Source organism: Macaca mulatta, chromosome 11 (assembly GCF_049350105.2).
Source record: "Macaca mulatta isolate MMU2019108-1 chromosome 11, T2T-MMU8v2.0, whole genome shotgun sequence".
NCBI lineage: Eukaryota > Metazoa > Chordata > Mammalia > Primates > Cercopithecidae > Macaca > Macaca mulatta.
In genome coordinates this window covers 3,650,835-3,673,946 of record NC_133416.1, presented here as the reverse complement: position 1 = coordinate 3,673,946, position 23,112 = coordinate 3,650,835, and the positions used below count along the sequence as shown (strand labels likewise).

At 49.2% G+C, this 23,112-nt stretch overlaps 1 protein-coding gene across 1 annotated transcript; it reads left to right on the top strand.

Moving 5' to 3' along the window:
- The first annotated feature begins 6,273 nt into the window (after nucleotides 1–6,273).
- LOC114671025 (uncharacterized) lies at nucleotides 6,274–11,426 on the top strand. Its single transcript, XM_077953294.1, has 5 exons — nucleotides 6,274–7,521; nucleotides 7,710–7,823; nucleotides 8,818–8,891; nucleotides 10,752–10,910; nucleotides 11,301–11,426. The coding sequence occupies exons 1-4, from the start codon at nucleotides 7,452–7,454 to the stop codon at nucleotides 10,812–10,814; spliced, it is 321 nt and encodes a 106-aa protein (XP_077809420.1). The 5' UTR covers nucleotides 6,274–7,451; the 3' UTR covers nucleotides 10,815–10,910; nucleotides 11,301–11,426.
- Nucleotides 11,427–23,112: the final 11,686 nt, after the last annotated feature.

Genomic DNA, 23,112 nt, shown 5'->3' with positions numbered 1-23,112 from the left:
GTCGCCCAGGCTGGAGTGCAGTGGCCGGATCTCAGCTCACTGCAAGCTCTGCCTCCCGGGTTCACGCCATTCTCCTGCCTCAGCCTCCCAAGTAGCTGGGACTACAGGCGCCCGCCACCTCGCCCGGCTAGTTTTTTGTATTTTTTTTTAGTAGAGGCGGGGTTTCACCGTGTTAGCCAGGATGGTCTCGCTCTCCTGACCTCGTGATCCGCCCATCTCGGCCTCCCAAAGTGCTGGGATTACAGGCTTGAGCCACCGCGCCCGGCCTTAAAGGCATTCTTAAACCACAAACAATAGCATGAGTGATCTGTGCCTTAAGGACGGGCTCCTGCTGCAGATAACTAGCCAGACCTATCCCTTTATTTCAGCCCATCCCCTTATTTCCCGTAAGGAATACTTTTAGTTAATCTACAATCTACAGAAACAATGCTTGTTACTGGCTTGCTGTCAATAAATATCTGGGTAAATCTCTGTTCGAGGGTATCAGCTCTGAAGGCTGTGAGACCTCTGATTTCCCACTCCACACTCTATATTTCTGTGCGTGTGTCTTTAATTCCTCTAGTGCCGCTGGGTTAGGGTCTCTACGACCCAGCTGGTCTCAGCAGTGAAACCCTGTCTCTACTAAAAATACAAAAATTAGCCAGGTGTGGTGGTGCATGCCTGTAATCCCAGCTACTCAGGAGGCTGAGGCAGGAGAATCACTTGAACCCAGGAGGTGGAGGTTGCAATGAGCCAAGATCGTGCCACTGCACTCCAGCCTGGGTGACAGAGCGAGACTCCATCTCAAAAAAAAAAAAATATATATATATATATAAAAATTATATATATTTATGTATATAAATAAATATATATTTATAAATAAATATATATTTATATATATTTTCCTCCTTTCCCAGGTCTCATTAGGTTGCCCAGTCTTGTCTTGAACTATGATTTTGGTATTGTATCTAAAAACATCAATGCCTTACACAAGAACACATGGATTTACTCCTATGTTTTCGTCTAAGAGTTTTATAGTTTTAGTTTTTACATTTAGATCTGTGATCCATTTTCAGTTAATTTTGTGTGTGGTGTTAGACATAATTTGCACATCGATATCCTATTTCCCCACCACCATTTGTTGAAAAGATTATTCCTGGCTGGACACAGTGGCTCACGCCTGTAATCCCAGCACTTTGGGAGGCCGAGGCAGGAGTACTGCTTGAGTCCAGGAGTTTAAGTCCAGCCTGGGCAACATGGTGAGACACCTGTCTCTACAAAAACAAAAAGACTATTTCTTTCCAAATGAAGTTTCTTGACCCATTTGTCAAATAATTGACTTTAAATGTAATGATTTCTTTCTGGGATTTCAGTTACTCTTCAATTAATTAATTAACCATTTTTTGGGGGGACAGAGTCTCATTCTGTTGTGCAGTCTGGAGTGCCAGTGGTATGATTATATCTCACTGCAGCCTCAAGCTCCTGAGCTCAAGTCATCCTCCTGCCTCAGTTGCCTAAGTAGCTGAGACTATAAGTGTGCGTCACCATTCCTGGCTAATATTTTATTTTATTTTATTTTATTTTATTTTATTTTATTTTATTTTATTTTACTTTATTTTAGTAGAGACAGAGTCTCGCTGCATTGCCCAGGCTGGTCTTGAACTCCTGGCTTCAAAGGCTCCTCTCTTCATGGCCCTTTGAAATGTTGGGATTACAGGTGAAAGACGCCACACCTGGCCTTTATTTCTTTTTACTTTTTTTTTTTTTTTTTTTTGAGACGGAGTCTTGCTGTGTCGCCCGGGCTGGAGTGCAGTGGCCGGATCTCAGCTCACTGCAAGCTCCGCCTCCGGGGTTTACGCCATTCTCCTGCCTCATCCTCCCGAGTAGCTGGGACTACAGGCGCCGGCCATCTCGCCGGGCTAGTTTTTTGTATTTTTTAGTAGAGACGGGGTTTCACCGTGTTAGCCAGGATGGTCTCGATCTCCTGACCTCGTGATCCACCCGTCTCGGCCTCCCAAAGTGCTGGGATTACAGGCTTGAGCCACCGCGCCCGGCCTCTTTTTACTTTTTTTTAGACATGTTCTCTTTCCATTGCCCAGGTTGGAGTGTAGCAGCCAATCATAGCTCACTGTAGCCTCAAACTCCTAGGCTCAAGAGATCCTCCCACCTCAGCTTCCTGAGTAGGTGGATTGCAGGCACGCACAACCATGCTTGGCTAATTTTTTAAAAATTAAATTAATTTAATTCAGACTGCCTGAAATGGTCACTCAGGCAGTCTGCCTCCAAAGACCAAACCCTGGATCACAGTGCTCTCTCTCCAGCACACACTTCCATTCAATTTTTTTTTTTTTTAATAGAGACAGTTCTCACTCTCTATGTTGCCCAGGCTGGTCTCAAACTCCTGGCCTCAAGGGATCCCCCAAACTCAGCCTCCCAAAGTTCTGCAATTATTGGCATGAGCACTCAGCCCAAGCTTTCAGTTATTCTCTGGTGACCTATACATCTGTCCTTATGCTGATACCATACTCACTTGATTACTTCGTAGTAAGTTTTGAAATTAGGAAGATAGGTCCTCCAGCCTTGTTCTTCTTTTTCGGGATTGTTTTGCTTATTCTGGGTCCTTTGCATGTCCATATGAATTTTAGGATCAGCTCATCAATTTCTGCAGAAAAGGCAGCTGAGATTTTGATAGGAATTGGGTTAAACCTGTAGACCAATTAGGAATATTGACAATAATCTCTAGTCTTCTCATCCATAAACATGGAATAGCTTTGATTTATTTAAAGTCATCTTTAATTTCTTTAATTTCTTTCAACAATGTTTTAAAGTTGTTAGTGTACAAGTCTTGCTTTTGTGAAATTTATTCGTAATATTCTATTCTTTGAGATGTTATTTTGAGTGAAATAATTTTCTAATTTTCGTTTTTGGATTGTTCATTGCTAGAACTACAGTTGTACAGAAATACAATCAATTTTTTTTTTTTTTTTTTTTTGAAACAGAGTCTCGCTTTGTCACCAGGCTGGAGCGCAGTGGTGCGATCTCGGCTCACTGCAACCTCCGCCTCCCGGATTCAAGCGATTCTCCTGCCTCAGCCTCCTGAGTAACTGGGACTACAGGTTAGCACCACCAAGCCCAGCAAATTTTTGTATTTTTAGTAGAGATGGGGTTTCACCATGTTGGCCAGGATGGCCTTGATCTCTTGACTTCGTGATCCGCCTGCCTTGGCCTCCCAGAGTGCTGGGATTACAGGTGTGAGCCACCTCGCCCAGCCATAAATAAATGTTTTAAGAAATATGTAACACCAAAGTTAACAAGAAAAAATGTAAAGGTCTTTAAAGGGTGTTTTTTTTTTTTTTTTTTTTTGGCATTACATTTTTGGCAAATTATACTGGGAACATTCTAACTCGGGCTGGGTTGAGGTAGGAGAAAAATACAAAAATTAGCCAGGTGTGGTGGTGCATGCCTGTAATCCCAGCTACTCAGGAGGCTGAGGCAGGAGAATCGCTTGAACCTGGGGAGGCGGAGGTTGCGGTGAGCTGAGATCGCGCCACTGCACTCCAGCCTGGGCAACGAGTGCGAAACTCTGTCTCAAAAAAAAAAAAAAAAAAAAAAGAACCTTCGTGACATGAATGAATATGAAGGGCATTCATAACATTAAGCAAATAAGCCAGAAACCACACAGAGAAGCAAAACCACACAGTGTCACTTACATGTGGAATCTGAAAAAGTTGAACTCAAAGGAACAGAGAGTAGAATGGTGGTTATCAAGGGCTGGGGGTGCTGACTGGGGAGATGCTTGTCGGAGCTAGGCAGGAGGAAGAAGTTCCAGAGATCTGCTGTATACCATGGTGATTAGAGTTAACACCACCACAGTGCAGACAGGAAAATAGTGAAGAGAGTAGGTTTGAAGTGTTCTCACCACAAAAAATGGTAACTGTGTGAGGCCACGCACGTTACATAACTCAGTGTGTTCATATTTGAAAAACACCACCTTGTGCACCATAAATATATCCAATTTTTCTTTCGTTCTTTTTTTTCTTTTGAGACAGAGTCTCACTCTGTCTCCCAGTCTGGAGGGCAGTGGTGCAGTCTCAGCTCACAGACAAAAACAAAGTAGAGGGAACAGCATGAGCCTGGAGAACCTTTTCACTGCAGGGCCAGCTGGTGGGGCCACCTTTTGGGTAGATGAGAAGGTGCTGACTCCTGTGGAATGAAATCAAGGGGCAGAGAAAAGCCCTCCCTGTGCCCTGGAAATGCCCCCGTGGCTGGAGCATCCTCCCATTTCATGGATGCTTGCTGTTATGTGTTCCTGCAGAGCCTGCAATGATTGCTGCCCGGGGACCGGGGTGCAGTCATGTTTTATAAAACACACAGGAGCACTGAAGAGCCAGGTTGCGTGAACTTTGGGAAAATTGTTTATCTGGTGATTCTCAACCCGTTTGGAGACTCGGGGCCAGCTTTGAGAAGCTGGTGAAGGCACATTTGCACAAGATTTTGCACACAATCCCAGAGAGTCTCAGGCCCTGTGAAACTCATCCCTAATCCCCAGATGCAGAGCTCCTGCTTTATGCCGCTGCAGTTTATGCCTTAGTAAGAAAGAATGACTAAGAAGGTTTAGCTGGGGTGATGGGGAGTGCAGATTTCTGCGGGGAATAGGGATGTGAGAAAGGGCTCTGAGGGAAGAAGAGGCGCAGAGAAAGGGAGCAGTGTGACCCAGGAGACCTCTGTGTGACCTTGACACACTGGCTCAAGGCCTAGGCTGGTCAGAACGCACGTGTCCTGAGTGACCCTGCCCCCTTTGTCAAAGACCACTGTGCGTGGGGAGAAGTTTCTGGGCATCTCCATAGGACATGCCCCGTGTGTTGGACGGACAAGCAAGCTACGTTTCTCAGCAGTAACTGCAAAAGACGATGGGGAGACAAATCATGGAGCTGTCACGAATCCTGGAACGACTTGGCCATTTCCTACAGGGTGACCCTGAGACCCAGGGCACTCGCTAAGGACACTCACCGCCTTAACCCAGTGATGAGCTGTTTTCCTGTGTGCAGGTCTTTGCCAGGTGCTTTTACACCTCTGTCCTCACAGCAGCCCTGAAAGGAGAATGCCTGGGAGGCAGTGTGGCCAGGCTGCCTGTGCAGACCACTGGCGTTCAAGTGGCGTTTACCAGGGGTGAGACCTTGAGCCGATCCCTTGCCTTTCCCGAGCCTCCTCCTTCTCGTCTGTAAAACGGTAACAGCGCGCCGGCCTCTCAAGGGTGGTTCGGTCAGGACGATGACCGTGAAAGCACAGTGTGGAGCTGCATCCGTTTTCTCTTGACGTGTCACAAATTACCAAAATACATACTCTTCATGATTGTAGGACTGAATCCCCTGTTTTCCATCTGGATGTCAGCCGGGGCAACGCTCACCTCAGGGAGGCCAACCACGTTCCTTGCCCCGAGGCACCTCCAGCTTCGGAGCCAGCAATGCTTCCTCACTGGATCCCTCTCGCCCTTGAGTCTCGCTGCCTTCCCTTCCTCTGACCTCTAGACCCAGATGTAGAAGGGCTCACGTGGTTAGGTCAAGCCCACAGGGATCATCCCCCTATATAAATGCCAACTGCAAAATCCCTTCCCATCAACACCCATTACTGAGTCACTGAGTAACTGACAGAAGATGTGTGTGTACCAGGACCCTGGAATTTTGGGGGCCATCTCAGAAATCTGCCTCCGTGAGGCCGATGTTATAGGATTTTTATTTGCATTTTAAAATTTTATTAAAAATAAAAGAATTTTTATTCTTTTCAACGGCTACATCATATTCCATTTTTTAATACATGCCGCAATTTCTTTACCCATTTGTCTGTTGATGGACGCTTAGGTTGACTCCTGTTTCTTTCAGGTCAGCCAACACTTGCAGTGTTGGGTTCCCTTAAGGTTTTCTTGGAGTCATGGGGTTCTTTGAAAATCAGGGCAGCCTCTTGGGTGAGGGGAACGGTCCAGTCCTGGTCGTGTCAAGCGACGGGAGAGCTACACCTTGGTCCTGCCTCGAAGGCTCAAGAGGGCCGTGTGTCGGCCGGGCGTGGTGGCTCACGCCTGTAATCCCAGCACTTTGGGAGGCCGAGGTGGGTGGATCACAAGGTCAGGAGATCGAGACCACGGTGAAACCCCATCTCTACTAAAAATAGAAAAAATTAGCCGGGCGCAGGGGCGGGCACCTGTAGTCCCGGCTACTCGGGAGGCTGAGGCAGGAGAATGGCGTGAACCCGGGAGGCGGAGCTTGCAGTGAGCCGAGATTGCGCCACTGCACTCCAGCCTGGGCGACAGAGCAAGACTCCGTCTCGGAAAAAAAAAAAAAAAAAAAAAAAAAAAAGAGGGCCGTGTGAAATCGTAAGGGCTTGGACCAACCTCGAAGACATGAGGAAGGAGTACTTCCCTCGAGGCTGTGGAAAGGGCTGGGACGACCTGTCCTCACTCTGTCCTTGTGCACACAGTGCATTTGCCAGCTGGCCGAGGCTCTGGCTCTCAGTGGCTGTGGAGGTGTCAACTTGGAGCCCCAGCTGGGGAATATCACAGGCGTGCTGTTCCAGCTGGTGAGTGCTGCGGGCTGGAGGCAGCCTGTCCTGGCCCTCTCTCTCTTCTTCCCCAGATCAGGTCACCACCTCCAGATGGTACAGGGGTCTTTGACATGGCGACCTTAGCTGCACACACTGCAGGCGTCTCTGAAACAGGCACATCTGAAACAGCCTGGATTCTGGGCACAGAGAGGGACGTTTTCCAGGAGGTAACTTGGATACATCCTGTGTGCTTTCTGGGTTGACAAGCCTTTGTGGCTTCCCCTGAACTCTAGGGAAAAGGCAGAAGGTTGAGGCCCTCCTTCAGCCCGTGGGAGGTGCCAGGTCTTCTGTGTTGTGGAGTAGGCAGAGGACAATTGAACATTTTACAAAAGGATGACGCCTTCTTTATATTTAATTTGATGTCCTCTGTCTTGTTCCCTCTGCGGCTGGGAATGTGGATTCCTGGGTTCCAGTTTTCTGTTCTCCTTACAGCCTGGTTGCCATGCACTGCACGGCTTCATGCCTCAGTTTCCTTCTTCACATGTAGGGTCCCTGGTTTCCATCCTCCCAGGCCTGATGGCCTTGGTCTCCCTACAGATAAGTGGCAAATACTACTCAGATTGTTACTCCATGCTGAACCACAGCTCAGCTCTGAGAGCTTTCCACATACTAAGTTCATATGGTTCCCTAGCCGTGTGTGTGTGTGTGTGTGTGTGCGCCCACGTGTGACTCAGGACCACTTTGGTCTCTCTCTGGGCTGGAGTTGGGGCCTAGGTTCCTATGGGAAGGTGGGAATTCTATCCTCCGAGACAAGATTCGAAGTAATTAATGAGAACTTTGCCTGAAATTGAGGGAATCAGAAAGGGCATAGCCACGGCCCCACCCCACCCCTCTTGTTCCCACTGCCTCACCTGGGGCTGACTGCCCTTTCTCCTGGCATGATCGCCATTTCAGAAAGGTACTCACGGCAGGACAGCACCGATGGACACCTGCGCTGCCTGTGGGCAGGTATGTGGGGCAGGACGTGCACTTGGCACATGCTCGGCACATGGCAAGTGCTGGGTGGACCTGGTTCTCTTTCTTTTTCTTTCGTCCAATTCATGGTCAGTGGTTTGCTGTGAGCATGATTTAAGCCTGGGTATTACCTGCCGTTTAAACATACCCCTGACTGCCCTGTATTCACACCCTTCTTACAGTCAGGTTATACGGCGGCGATCAACTGGTGATTTTCCTGCAAAGCGTCATCAAACCCGAGGAGCCTGCCAAGGCAGTGGCAGCCCTGCAAGCCTTCAGGGATGTGTCCTGCAGAGGTGAGTGGCAATGGGGCACAGTCCTGGGTTCTAGGACTCGATCGTTCCTAGGGAAATCTGCTTTCTCTGGAGACAGTCCAGTATAGTAGTTAGAAGCACGATTTTAAATGCAGAGTCATCTCAGTGGGTTCGGATCTTGGCTGTGCTTCTCACTAGCAATGTGGCCTAGGGCAAATGACTTTTAGGTTGTGCCTCTATTTCTTCATTTGAAAAACAGAGGTAAAAATAATTGTTCCCTTTAGGGATTTTTAGTGAGGGTGGAGTGAGTAAATGTGAGGTGCCGAGAACAGGGCCTGCTCTGGAATGGTTTCAGAGTGGTTTATCTGTGATTACTGCCTGGAAGAGCAGGCTTTGCCTCCAATCAGGCGTGGGTGTCAACCTTTCGCTGTGTGCTAAGCACTGTGCCAGGCATGGAGAACACACACAGAGAAGACAGCCCCTGCCCTCAGTGAGCTCCCTGTAGGGTGGGGAGGGTGAGGCTGTCCACACGGTGAGACAGTGCAGGACAACATGCTCTGGGCTGCTTAGATGGGAGTGGTGATGCTGACAGGAAGGCAAGCAGGGGGAGGTCAGGGAAGCTGGGGTGGACTTTACAGAGGGGACGGGCCAAAAGCAAGGAGGAGCCTGTGACCATGGGTCGGGACAAGGAGGCCACAGGGGAGAGGAGCAGCAGCCGAGGTTGGAAAGGTTGAGATGGACAGACATTGGAGAGGACAGCTTGTCTGGAGAGGCAGATTTGTGTGGGCAGTCATGGAGACCGGCGAGGGATGGGGCTAGAATGCCCTCCTGTGGAAAGTACCAGCCAGGCTTGTGGGTTTCAGTGTGGTTGGAGGCGCAGGGATGGCTGAGATGCCTGTGGAGACTCCACCTGGCCTTTGATGGCCAGGACTGTACCTGGCGTTCCTCCCACCCGGCAGTCCTCTGATGTCTCCCCAAGCAGCAGAGGCGAGGAGGAGGAGGCTGACCTCCGGCTGCATGCCTGTGTTTTCTCTAGTGCCCCAGATGGAGACCTTGAAGAAGGAGGTGATGAGTTCAGTGGTTCTGCTGATACAGAAAAATCCGAGACCTGTGAGTGCAGAGGCTGTGTGTTTGTGCTGGGAGGGCAATTGCTTTCTTGAGACCCTGATGTCATGTAAATGGACAGGGGAGGCAGATAGGGAATGAGTAGGAAGGCATCCTCACCAAGCTAATTCAGGCTGAGACCCCTGCCCTTCTGTTCTGTTTGGGTTCTTTAAAACCAGAGAAGAGTTTGAGAAGTGGAGAGGTGGTGCCTACCTGCCCTCTTCTGAGCCTGTTCTGTGGGCAACACTGTTGTGTCCTCAGGGGAGACATGGAGCTCCAAATGACACTGACTCAGGCCCCAAGAACCCACAGGTTGCTTGGGAGGAGAAAGCCTTGAGCTTCATGGCTGGAGCGGGGCCTGGGAAGCTGTATTTTTAACAAGCCCTGCAGTCAGGGGTGCAGGCAGCAGAAACTCCCAGGTCTGGATGGTGTAGGACAGTGCGTTGGGATGGCTGCAGCAGGGCCTACTAGTTTTGAGTGTTAAATAGAGAACAATGCATCAGCCTGAAAAACAAGGGCCCAGTTCCCAGCAGGCTCACAGGAGGCTGGGCCCTCAGGACTTGCCAGATTGGTTCCTGGCTTTCCCCACAAAGGCCAAAACATGAGACCTTTCCTTTACTTGGATTCCCCTCCACCAACACTCCTGCCAATTTCAGTGTCTGCGGCACACAAAGTGTGGGAAGTCAGTGCTTGGAGTTCTCCAGGAGGACGACGGGGCTGGAGTGGGTCGGAACTTCAGAGCAGAGGACGGAAGTGGGCAGGTCCAGTCACGGGTGGTCTGTCACAGCCACAGCGCCCACTGAAGGGTCACAGTGGACTTGGAGTCAGGAGGCCCGAGGTCCTTGAAGACCTCCCTGACCTGCTCTGGTCCCCTGTGTGCTCACCTGGAACAGGAAGCCATCCTGCAACCGTTTCCTGTCACGCGTGTGACGGTCTGTGACCCAAAGGGTGCGCACGCCCCTGCTGAGCTTTGTCGAGATTCTGGGGCAGCACAGCTACTTGACCCTGCCCCAGGGGAACACCATCAGCCCCCACCTTATTAGGCTCAGCCAGCCGGAGCCCTCAGTGAGCAGGACCTGGTGCAAGTGAGGGGACCGAGGGTGGAGCGAGCCAGGGGCAAGGGACAGAGAAGGGCAGGGGTGGGAGCAGAGACACAGAATAGGGGCCTGGCTGGCCTGACAGGGAGGTGCTTTGGCATCCACACCCCTCATCAGTGGGCCAGGGCCACTCCATTCCAGGCCTGATGCCAGATATGGAGGGAGGAGGGAGGGTTGAGGGTCACGGGGGTCCTAGGAAGAGGCGCCCCAGGCCGACGGGCTTGGAGGGGGGGCCCTGGGCACATAGTGTTGGGACTGGAACACGGGGAGGGAGAGGAAATGGGGAGGGCCTGGCTGTCTCCTCTGTGTGGCCTCGTTGTGAGCTTCTTTCTGTTGACCTGGGACAAATCCCCCAGCCTTTCTGGACCTCCTTTTCTCAGCAAGTATGTTTTGAGTTTCTTAATTTTCCCAGTGCTGTGATAGACATAAAGGACACGTGGAGAGACAGGATGTATACCTGACTTTGAGGGGTTCACAGTGCTAGGGAGGGAGACAAACCTGGAAGTGACCTCACCACCCATAGTTAAAGGTGACAGAGGTACTAACAGGTGCAATGGGATCTTAGCAGAGCAGTGGATAACTTGGCCTGCAGGAGTCACAGAGGGCATCACAGAGGAGGTGGCATCTGAGGGCATTTTGGGCAACTTGTTCAGCAGGTGGAAAAGAATGGGAGGGCTCAGTTTCGGCTCTACCGTTCTTTGGGTTTGTTCTAATTTTCTTCTTTGCCTTCATTCTTCTCTGCTTCCCGTTTGCTTCTCTGGCTGTTCAGTTGTTCTCCCTGAAGGCCTACAGAGAAAAGGCATTTGGAAAAAATGCCCTAAGGCTGTTATAAGCCCCACATCCCATCGCCTCCCCGCACCCTGTCGTCAGTCGAATGTGGGCCCGCTGTGGATGTGGGAGGTGCCCCAGATGTTGCAGATCCTGGATGGTGAGGACTTGCTTGAAAGGGAGGAGGAGTGGGGCTGGGCTGTGGGGCCGACTGTGGAAAGGATGGAGTTCCAAGCTGAGGGACGGACTTTCCTCTGGGTGAGGACGGGAGCAGCCTCCCTGTCCCTCTGGAGTGTCATCTGGGTGGATCTGCTCATGTGGGCCATGCTGTATGCTGGGCAGACATGCAGTCCAGAGTCCTGTGGCTCCCGTCTCTTCTTGCAGATGGAGGACCCGGGAAGATTGTGGGCTTTGAACCAGACACAGCCGTGTCTGGCCCCTGCCTATCCCTTGGCCTCCAGCATCCCTCTCTGTAATATGAAGTCCCCTCTCCGCAGTGGCATTCCTGCTCGGCTCTCTGGTCTCACCTCTGTCTCATCCCGGATCTTAGGAAGTTCCTGTCGCTCTTGGAGCTGGATGGCAGAACAGAGCTGCTGCTCACCTGCTACTGGAGTGTGCTCTGCCTGCCCCCGTCAGAAGTGATGCAGAAGGAGGTGTGCAGACCCACAGAGGGGCAGGCCAGTGTGGTAATGAGCTCTTTGAAGGCTGTCAACTGTTGTTGTTTTTGAGAGGGTAGAGGTTGTAGGCTTGACAGTTTTATGTAAGGCTTTCTTGTCATCTCTAAGAAAAACAAAAAGGAAGGTCTTATCGGAGGAAGGGGCTGCTAGGTGAGGCAGCCTCACCTCCACCCAGGAGATTATCATTCTTCCGCAGGGCACTCACTGATGATCACTGTCCCCCTGGAATCTTCTGGCTCAAAGGTGGACACTGACGCCCTCCCTTTGTTTATTTCATTGCTATTATTATTGTTATTGAGATGGAGTCTCACTCTGTCACCCAGGTTGGAACGCAGTGGTGCAGTCTTGGCTCACTGCAATCTCCGCCTCCCGGGTTCAAGCGATTCTCCTGCCTCAGCCTCCTGAGTAGCTGGGATTACAGGCATGCGCCACCATGCCCAGCTAATTTTTTGTATTTTTAGTAGAGATGGGGTTTCACCGTGTTGGCCAGGATGGTCTCGATCTCCTGACCTCATGGTCTGCCCACCTTGGCCTCCCAAAGTGCTGGGATTACAGGTGTGAGCCTCTGTGCCCGGCTGACTCTCTCCCTTTATAGCTGTGGTACAGCTGAATCCAGGCTGGAAGGTGCAGACATGACTTTCCTCAAGGCCCATGGGTGAGCCACTGCAGGGAGCCTAGGGGTAGGAGACTGAGTCCCTTTCCTGCAGGGCCACCAGGGTTTCCTGGAGGGAGGGCGGGGGTTCGTGTCTTCATCTGCATTCTTTGGTTTTTCTCTTAGGAACTCTTTCCCGATCTCTGAGTATTCCTTTATCTTGACTGGTTGTTCTCATTTTATTGATGCCATAGTTGCTTGGATTTCTTTGAGGATATTAAGAATAATTTTTTCGAGACAGAATATTCTGCTATCTATGAAAGAGTTTGGTTTCTTCGGGGACTGTTGGCTTCGTGTGGTTCTGGTGGTGGTGGGTGGGCGTTTGACAGGGCTTCCTCATATGTGAGGCAGGCTGGGAATCCCAGCTGCCCTGCAAGATTGGCTTTAGTCTGGAGCTGGGTTTCTTTTGAGGACTTCGTTCTACAGAGTGCGGCCTTCCCTTTTCTTTCACGCTTCCTGCCACTTTTGAGGCCCACAAGTATCTTGAAGGAGACCTTCCAGGCATATCACCTACTTTCTTGATAAGGTTTTGGTTTAAAGGCAAATACTCACTTTTTCTGGGCAGGTCCACATTATTCATGAAAGGGCAAGTGGGAGAAATGCCTTGTCCTGGAGATTGTGATTGCCCTGCAGATGGCCAGGCCAGCCCTCTTTTTTCCCTGGTGCCAGCGACCTCCTAGTCATTTCTACTGACCCAAGCAGCACGCACCAGGAGCAGAGCCCCAGAATGAGCACAGCCTAGGGTGTGGGAATACAGGGCTGGGGGAAGCCCAGGCAGACTTTTGTGCTCTTGTGCAAAAAACAGAGGACTCCATTCAAGTTCACAGAGGGAAGGCAGCACTTGGAAATGTAGCGGGCAAGTTGCAGGGCAGAATTTAGCAGGGAAGCCTTCCTGGGGGAGAGAGAGAGCCCAGTAGAGTTTAGGAGGAGGGAGGGGGAATATTGGGGCAATACTCTTTGAGTCCCTCTTTCCTCTTCAGTCACTGTTCGGGAAGTCCCCGAACAGTGGTCTCTCTGCAGGCTGGTGGGAGCTCCCAGAACCGAGACACACGGATCCAGGCCTGCTTGGAGGTCAGTGGGATAAGGTCCTTGAAAGTCGTGTATTGGGTTCCTAGGGTTCTCTTAATAACGCGCCATAGCTGGCTGGCTTTAAACATCGGGTGTTCATTGTCTCAGTTGTGAAGGCTAGAAGTTCAAAGCCAAGGTGTTGTCAGGGTGAGTCCTACTGGAGGCTCTGAGGCGGATCAGCTGCTTGGCTGTCTCCTGGCTTCTGCCGGTTCCTGGCACCCTCTGTTCTGGGCCTTGGAGACACGTCACTCAAAGCTCTGCCTCCATTTTCACAGGGCGCATTCGCGTGTGTGTGTGTGTGTGATGTGTGTGTGTGATGTGTGTGTGATGTGTGATGTGTGTGTGATGTGTGTGTGTGTGTGATGTGTGATGTGTGTGTGATGTGTGATGTGTGTGTGATGTGTATGTGTGTGATGTGTGTGTGTGATGTGTGTGTGGTGTGTGTGTGGTGTCTGTGTGTGATGTGTGTGTGTGTGATGTGTGATGCGTGTGTGTGATTGTATATGTGATGTGTGTGTGATGTGTGTGTGTGATGTGTGCGTGTGTGTGTGTGATGTGTGTGTGTGTGATGTGTGTGTGTGTGATGAGTGTGCATGTGTGTGTGATGTATGTGTGTGATGTATGTGGGGTGTGTGTGTGATGTGTGATGTGTGTGTGATGTGTGTGTGTGTGATGTGTGATGTGTGTGTGATGTGTGTGTGGTGTGTGTGTGGTGTCTGTGTGTGGTGTCTGTGTGTGATGTGTGTGTGTGTGATGTGTGATGTGTGTGATTGTGTGTGTGATGTGTGTGTGTGTGATGTGTGTGTGATGTGTGTGTGATGTGTGTGTGCATGTGTGTGTGATATGTGTGTGTGATGTGTGTGTGTGATGTGTGTGTATGTGTGATGTGTGTGCATGTGTGTGTGTGATGTGTGTGTGTGATGTGTGTGTGTGGGGTGTGTGTGCGTGATGTGTGATGTGTGTGTGTGATATGTGTGTGATGTGTGTGTGATGTGTGTGTGATGTGTGTGTGTGATGTGTGATGTGTGTGTGATGTGTATGTGATGTGTGTGTGTGTGTGATGTGTGATGTGTGTGTGATGTGTGATGTGTGTGTGATGTGTATGTGTGTGATGTGTGTGTGTGATGTGTGTGGTGTGTGTGTGGTGTCTGTGTGTGATGTGTGTGTGTGTGATGTGTGATGCGTGTGTGTGATTGTATATGTGATGTGTGTGTGTGATGTGTGTGATGTGTGCGTGTGTGTGTGATGTGTGTGTGTGATGTGTGTGTGTGTGATGAGTGTGCATGTGTGTGTGATGTATGTGTGTGATGTATGTGGGGTGTGTGTGTGATGTGTGATGTGTGTGTGTGTGATGTGTGATGTGTGTGTGATGTGTGTGTGGTGTGTGTGTGGTGTCTGTGTGTGGTGTCTGTGTGTGATGTGTGTGTGTGATGTGTGATGTGTGTGATTGTGTGTGTGATGTGTGTGTGTGTGATGTGTGTGTGATGTGTGTGTGATGTGTGTGTGCATGTGTGTGTGATATGTGTGTGTGATGTGTGTGTGTGATGTGTGTATGTGTGATGTGTGTGCATGTGTGTGTGTGTGATGTGTGTGTGTGATGTGTGTGTGTGGGGTGTGTGTGCGTGATGTGTGATGTGTGTGTGTGATGTGTGTGTGTGGGGTGTGTGTGCGTGATGTGTGATGTGTGTGTGTGATATGTGTGTGTGTGATGTGTGTGTGATGTGTGCGTGATATGTGATGTGTGTGTGTGATATGTGTGTGTGTGATGTGTGTGTGATGTGTGTGTGATGTGTGTGTGTGATGTGTGATGTGTGTGTGATGTGTGATGTGTGTGTGTGATGTGTATGTGATGTGTGTGTGTGTGTGATGTGTGTGTGATGTGTGTGCATGTGTGTGTGTGATGTGTGTGTAACGTGTGTGTGTGGGGTGTGTGTGTGATGTGTGATGTGTGTGTGATGTGTGTGTGATGTGTGTGTGTGTGTGATGTGTGATGTGTGTGTGATGTGTGATGTGTGTGTGATGTGTATGTGTGTGATGTGTGTGTGTGATGTGTGGTGTGTGTGTGGTGTCTGTGTGTGATGTGTGTGTGTGTGATGTGTGATGCGTGTGTGTGATTGTATATGTGATGTGTGTGTGTGATGTGTGTGTGTGATGTGTGTGATGTGTGCGTGTGTGTGTGATGTGTGTGTGTGTGTGATGTGTGTGTGTGTGATGAGTGTGCATGTGTGTGTGATGTATGTGTGTGATGTATGTGGGGTGTGTGTGTGATGTGTGATGTGTGTGTGATGTGTGTGTGTGTGATGTGTGATGTGTGTGTGATGTGTGTGTGGTGTGTGTGTGGTGTCTGTGTGTGGTGTCTGTGTGTGATGTGTGTGTGTGTGATGTGTGATGTGTGTGATTGTGTGTGTGATGTGTGTGTGTGATGTGTGTGTGATGTGTGTGTGCATGTGTGTGTGATATGTGTGTGTGATGTGTGTGTGTGATGTGTGTGTATGTGTGATGTGTGTGCATGTGTGTGTGTGATGTGTGTGTGTGATGTGTGTGTGTGGGGTGTGTGTGCGTGATGTGTGATGTGTGTGTGTGATGTGTGTGTGTGGGGTGTGTGTGCGTGATGTGTGATGTGTGTGTGTGATATGTGTGTGTGTGATGTGTGTGTGATGTGTGTGATGTGTGATGTGTGTGTGATGTGTGATGTGTGTGTGTGATGTGTATGTGATGTGTGTGTGTGTGTGATGTGGTGTGTGTGATGTGTGTGTGGTGTGTGTGTGTGGTGTCTGTGTGTGATGTGTGTGTGTGGTGTGTGTGTGATTGTGTGTGTGATGTGTGTGTGTGATGTGTGCATGTGAGATGTGCATGTGTGATGTGCGTGTGTGATGTGTGTGTGTGATATGTGTGTGTGTGATGTGTGTGTGTGTGATGTGTGTGTGTGTTCTCTTTTTTCTTTCTTGAAACAGAGTCTAGCTCTGTTGCCCAGGCTGGAGTGCAGTGGGGCTATCGCAGCTCACTGCAAGCTCCGCCTCCTGGGTTCACGCCGTTCTCCTGCCTCAGCCTCTCCAGTAGCTGGGACTACAGGCGCCCAACACCACGCCCGGCTAATTTTTTGTGTTTTTAGTAGAGACAGGGTTTCACGGTGTTAGCCAGGATGGTCTCGATCTCCTGACCTCATAATCCGCCCGCCTCGGCCTCCCAAAGTGCTGGGATTACAGGCTTGAGCCACGGCGCCCAGCCATGTTCTCTTCTTAATAGGACAGCAGTTATCGGACTAGATAGGGCCCACTCTAATCCACTGTGAGCTCCCCTTACGTTATCTCATCTGCAAAGACCCTCTTTCCAAGCAAGGTCCCATTCTGGGTTTTAGGTCGACATGAATTTTGTCAACCCTGTAGAGCTGAGAACAGAGCGGTCAAGGGTGGGAGAAGAGATCAACCTGAGGATCAAGCTTGGGCACAGAGCTTTGAGAGAAGTGTGATCAGGGTTAGGGTCTGAGCAATGTTGGTCTTCTCCCTTGGAGGAGAATTTTCCCTTCTTCCTTCTGCTCTTCAGCCAGGGCTGCGGCCATCTCCTCTCTCAGCTCCTTTCTGCTGCCTCCAAGGAATTAAAGGTTGGAAGCACGGGCTCTGCACTTCCGGACCCTGCAGGTCCAGAGCCTGGTTCTCCTGTTAGCTGTGTGGCCTTGGGGACGTATGCCACTTCTCCCTACTCCAATTTCTCTGGGGAAATGGGACAACAGTAGTACCTGGTTTATGCAGTTGTTCTGCAACTGAGTGAGACGATGTTTGTAAAGTGCTTGGCTAAAAGGAGTGAAGTTCAGGTTCAGGCAGTTTGCCTATGTTAAAATTGGCTTGGCTGTGTTTTTAGAGATTTGGCTCACTTTATGCTAAGGTCAGTGTGATATTCTGGCCTTCTCTTGATTATCCTGTTCCCCACTTACCACATGAGGCTTCAGTTTTCTTTGCAGTTCTTTTTGTTGTCAGAATTGAGATCACTCGGGGGTACACAGACAGAGTATTTTGTTCAGAAGTTACTGAGGTAATCATTTTCTGTGTGGTTACAGCATCAAATTGATATAATTTAGATTTTAAAATTTGTGTTAAATTTTAGAATTTCTGTTCTCATTTCTTTTTTTTTAGGTGGAGTCTCACTCTGTCACCCAGGCTGGAGTGCAGTGGCGCCATCTCAGCTCACTGCAAGCTCCGCCTCCCGGGTTCATGCCATTCTCCTGCCTCAGCCTCTGGAGTAGCTGGGACTACAGGTGCCCGCCACCACGCCCGCTAATTTTTTGTATTTTTTTTTTTTAGTAGAGACGGGGTTTCACCGTGTTAGCCAGGATGGTCTCAATCTCCTGACCTCGTGATCCGCCTACCTCGGCCTCCCAAAGTGCAGGGATTACAGGCGTGAGCCACCGTGCCCTGCCTCTGTTCTCCTTTCTTAATAGAAGATATTGGTGATGTAAAGACTTACATAAGTAAAAAGTTACAACTACAGTTGTACTTGGAGTCATCTTGCTCCCATCTGGATCCTCTTAACCTGCTCCTCAGTCAGCCCTATGGAGAACCATATTCATTGGCTTCTGATTTGTTCTTGCCATTTTTATTGTGGAAAGAGGCAAATATGTGTTTCTGGTACATTCTGATTTCCCTTTTTTTCTCACACAGTAGGTAGTGCAGTCTCTCCAGTGCTCTGAATCTTGCTTTTATCACTTATGCACAATAGGTGGCAAATATATTCCTGATTTTTTATTGTTGCATACATTGTGTGGATGGACTATAGTTTACCTGATCAGTCCCCTATGGATGGGCATTGGGCTGACTCTGATCAATCATCATGTTGCAGCTATCTGCTAGTTCTCTTCTTAACTTTTTTTGGATATAATTGTGGATTCATAGGTAGTTGCAAAAGTAGTAGAGGGACAACCAGGGCATTGGCATCGGTTGACTATTATTAGACAATGGACCTTGTTAGACTACGGACCTTATGCAGCTTTCAGTGTTTATATGCACTGTGTGTGTGTGTGTGTGTGTGTGTGTGTGTGTGTGTGTGTATTCTATGCAAGGTGATCTCATGTGTAGTATCTTGTAACCATCTCCACCCCTGCCATTGCCATAGAACTCTTTCCTCACTGAGTGGAACTCACCTCCCTTGTCATTCTTCTTTTGAATCACATCCCCACACATTGCCCCTGTGTCCCTGGCAGCCGCAAATCCGTTCTCTATTCTCCATCTCTAGTTTTGTCATATGGAGGATGTTATGTACATAGAACTGCGTAGTGTGTAACCTTTTAAAAGACTGGCCTTTTCCACCAAACTTCCTTCTCTCATGATCCTCCAGGTTGTTGCCTGTATCAGTGGTTGATTTCTTTTTACTCCTGGGTGGTATTCTCTTGTATGGATATCCTAGAGTTTGTTGACTCCTTCACCATTAAAAGATATTTGGGTGGTTTCCACTGTGAGGCTATTCTGAATAAAGCTCTTAGGAACATGCATGTACAGGTTTTTGTGAACCTGAATTTTCATTCTTTGGCTTAAATGCCAAATAATGTAATTACTGAGTCACATGGGAAGTACATGTTTGGTTTTTTAAGAAACTGCCAAATTCTTCTCTAAAGTGGCTGTACCATTTTTCAGTCACACCGGCGATGTATGAGATGTTCAGTTTTCTTGCATTCCTGCTAGCACTTGGTGTTATTTTTTATCTTACTCATTCTAACTGGCATAGTGAGAGCTCATTGTGGTTTTAATGTGCATTTCTTTAATGGCCAGTGGTGCTGACCGTATTTACATGTGCACATTTGCTGTTCAGCTACTTTGTTTGGTGAAATGTCTGTCCATGTCTTTTGTCTGATTTCTCATGGGGTTTTAAAAAAATGTGCTGAGTTTTGAGAGTTCTTCATAGATTCCAGATACAAGTCCTTTGTCAGATATGTGGTTGTGGTTATTTTCACTCGGTCTGTAGTGTCTTTTCATCCTCTTAATAAGATCCTTACAGAATAAAAGGCCTCCATTTTCATGAAGTCCACTTTATCACTTTTTATTTCTGTGAATTGTTATTTTGGTGTCATCTCTAAGAACTAGGTGTTAGCTATTTCCATGTTTTTACTTACTCACTAGAGTCTTCTTTTTACATTAGGGGAAAAGCTGGTGCCTCTGCTACTCTTCCTACCCTGTTCCTGAGCAGAAAGCACTGGACCCCCAGAAGCCGCGTGCTGTGCTGGCCTGGATGCTGCTCTCCCCATAATCCCCAAGGTGGGGGGCCTGGTGCTCCCTCCCACCACCTCCAGCTACACTTTCCTTTCTTAAAAAAACCTAAAAGGCTAGTCCTTCTTCACTCTGAAGTTCTTTCAGGAAGGCTTCGGAAACAGTATGTCTCAAACCTCTGTGAATTCCACCCACAGTCAAAAAGACGTTTCATAAGGAGACCCTCTAGATACTCACATCTTTACCCACAGTCATAAGACGTTTCACAGGGAGACTTTCTAGATACTCACATCTTTTTTTCTTTCTTTCTTTTGTTTTTTTTGAGACGGAGTCTGGCTCTGTCGCCCAGGCTGGAGTGCAGTGGCCGGATCTCTGCTCGCTGCAAGCTCCGCCTCCCGGGTTTACGCCATTCTCCTGCCTCAGCCTCCTGAGTAGCTGGGACTACAGGCGCCCGCCACCTCGCCCGGCTAGTTTTTTTGTATTTTTTAGTAGAGACGGGGTTTCACCGTGTTCGCCAGGATGGTCTCGATCTCCTGACCTCGTGGTCCGCCCATCTCGGCCTCCCAAAGTGCTGGGATTACAGGCTTGAGCCACCACGCCCGGCTGATACTCACATCTTTACCCACAGTCATAAAGACGTTTCGTAAGGAGACCCTCTAGATACTCACATTTTTGGCAATTTAGCAAGTGTTTCACGCACAGCACTTACCTTTGTGACATGTGATGCACCCTGATAGTTTTCACTGTGCTATGCTACGCTGTACTATTCTTTTAAGAGCCAGTCATAGCTGACCAAATGGATATCACCACATTTTAATGGATCTGCATCTGCAGCTAAAATCCTCCAAAAATTCCAGAAGGACAAAAAAGTCTCAGGCCTGGCTTTGCCGCCAGTGCCCTCTTCTGGGCAGCTTTATTATAAGCCGTGTCTTGAAACACTTGTGTGATTGCCAATAGATGTATGTGTGCACTGAGTCTCACCAGAAAATATACTTATGTCTGTTGGTTATAACAAAAGTTTAAGAAACTATGTTTAGAAGTTTTCCTAGTCAGGAAAGGCCATACTGAAAAGGGCATTTTGTGTGTGTGTGTGTGTGTGTGTGTGTGTGTGTGTGGCGGGGTGGGGGGGCTCCCATTCCTCTAAGACGATGACAGAGGCTGTGCAGGTGTTTTCTATGTGATCTCCTCTCCTCCTGCAAATTACTCCCAGAGGAGAGATCTCAGTGACCTGCCTCCACCTCCCCAGACATGTTCCCACATTTGGGTCAGCCTGAGCAGAGGGCAGAGCTCACATCTCTGTGTGGAGAGCAGGCTGAGCTCACTGCAGGCCTCCGTGCCATCATTCATCTTCACTTCACAGGTCTCGTCCTGTGACGTCTCCTCCTGACCCACCATGGCTGCCTGGCTCTCCTGGGAGTGGCACCTACAATGTTCAAGATAGAGAAAAACATCAAGACCAGCCAGTCCTTCTCCCCTTCCCTCAGCAAGTAAAGCATCATGCATGCACATATCCGTACACACACAAACACATGCACACACAAGCACATACGCACACACACAGTGCACACGCATGTGAACATGCATGCAATTGCTGTGGGCTCATACTCTTGTGATAGCCATTGAAGTGTTAAGATTAGAGTGAGGGTTCCATGTGAGAGGGCATCTGGTGTAGATCCAAGGAGATCTGAGTCCTGACCCTAATTCACTTACCATCTGGTCCAAGTCACTTAGCCCAACACATGCCTCAGTTTCCCTTTCTGTGAAATTGGAGTGACATGTGCCCTGCCTGACTCAGAGGCTTGTTGTGAGTCACAAATAAAGCAACAGATGAGACGGTGCTCTGAGGGTGGAAAGAGCCAGCTTTGACGGAGGGTCCCGAGTCCATAAAGGGTGGGCCTGTGAAGAGGCTGCTCCCCACCAACCCACAGCTATGATAGCTGGGCCTTTGGCATTTGTTTGGCCATAGCTGAGGTGTCCCTGGCATCCTACTTCGATGGTGCCCTTGATTCTGACACTGGATCCCTGGAGTAAAGACACAGAGAGGAAGCCTCACCTAGAGGGGTTTGCTCTCCTGAGCAGAGGGCAATGAGCCTGAGTCCCTGCTGAGCCTGAATCCCTCCTGAGCTCCAGACCCTCCCATACCAGGGCGTGGCTTTCCCTGCTGGGGCAGGGTCTTCTGCTCACTGGGTCATGTCTTCTTTAGCTCTGGATCACGAGCTCTTCCTTTTCCTGTCTGAGCTCAGCTCAGTGCCTCCCTCCATCTTTATCCTCAGACCCCAGAGGGCGTCAGCATTGGGAAAAGATCCCAGTTCATCCTTTCAGAGCTGAGCACTAGTCAGTGCCCTGGCTCTGAGCATCTCAGGCAGGGTAGGGGCAGTTCTCTCTCAGGGAGGCCTACAGATCGCCACCCGCCCCGCAGAGGGAAGGAAAGATGAGAGGCGGGAGCTCCAGGAGGATTGGGAGGGGAGGGAGGTGGAGTGGGCTTTGGCGAGGCACGTGGGGAGCGGCTGGAGACGCAGGGCAGCAGCAGGCAGGCAACAGCACTTCTGGGGGCCACAGGGCACAGGACATGCTGGTCCATCCTCAGCACAAACAATACTGGCACTAGAACTGCCCTTAGCCTTTAGCTGCAACACAGAGGACAAAGCCCAGGAGCTGGAACGTGGGCTATGCTTTCCTTCACCAAGCTGAAGCTTGGCTCATTGTGTTGCCTGTACCATCTGCAGTGGGCAGAGGGAAGCGACGCTTCATGAGCACTGATTGTGTGCTGGGCACTGTGCTGGGTGCTCTGCATGTAGTTTGCTATGTGGAGAGATGTATCTGTGGGACAAGGAAATTCCCTGGGGTCTTCTCCCTCAGCTCCTCTAAACATCCCTCTCCCCTTATGTCACAGAGAACAAAGCTTCACATGAAAATGCCCTTAGAGGGCGGGGATTTAATTGACCCTGAGATGCTAAAGATGGACATGGGGCCCTCCTTAAGCAGAGGCTTCATGAGGCCAGAGGGGAGAAAGGTGTGTGGGGGCTCAGCACGTCCTCAAATTTGGCTAATTAAACCTGGAATTGATTGAGACATGTCTCAGTCACTCTTCTTAACAAGGTCAACTGAGGCACAAGCACCAAAGTCCACCTTTTGTGCCCACTTTTAAATAACAAAGGAAATTACAAAATATTTTGCAGTGAATGAAAATGAAAACAAAACTTGTGAGCTACAGCTAAAGCAGTGCCTGGTGGGAACTTTACAGCTCTTAGTGTTTAAATTAATAAAGAAGAAAATTAATACTAAATTAATACTCTAAGCTTCCACCTTAGGAAGCTAGTAAAAGAGAAGCAAATGGGAACAAAACTGGGTAGAAGAAAGGAAGCAGTTAAGAGTAGAAATCAATGATATAGAAAATGCACAAACAAGGAGAAAAATGACACCAAAAAGTGGTTCTTTGAAAATATCATAAAGAGGGATAAATCTCTAGCCACACGGATTTTTAAAAAATATACAAATTACTGGCTGGGTGCAGTGGCTCACACCTGTAATCCCAGCACTCTGGGAGGCCGAGGTGGGTAGATCACCTGAGGTTGGGAGTTTGAGACCAGCCTGACCAACATAGAGACACCCTGTCTCTACTAAAAATACAAAATTAGCTGGGTGTGGTGGCACATGCCTGTAATCCCAGCTACTCGGGAGGCTCAGGCAGGAGAATCGCTTGAACCCAAGAGGCGGAGGTTGCGGTGAGCCGAGATGGTGCCATTGCTCTCCAGCCTGGGCAACAAGAGC

Bases quoted from the DNA above. Each gene is read 5' to 3' on its own strand.
- LOC114671025 (XM_077953294.1), top strand. From the start codon at position 7,452: ATGATCGCCATTTCAGAAAGGTACTCACGGCAGGACAGCACCGATGGA. The intron at 7,522-7,709 runs GTATGTGGGGCA...CCCTTCTTACAG, and splicing joins CCTGCGCTGCCTGTGGGCAG to TCAGGTTATACGGCGGCGAT. The intron at 8,892-10,751 runs GTGAGTGCAGAG...CTGGCTGTTCAG, and splicing joins TACAGAAAAATCCGAGACCT to TTGTTCTCCCTGAAGGCCTA.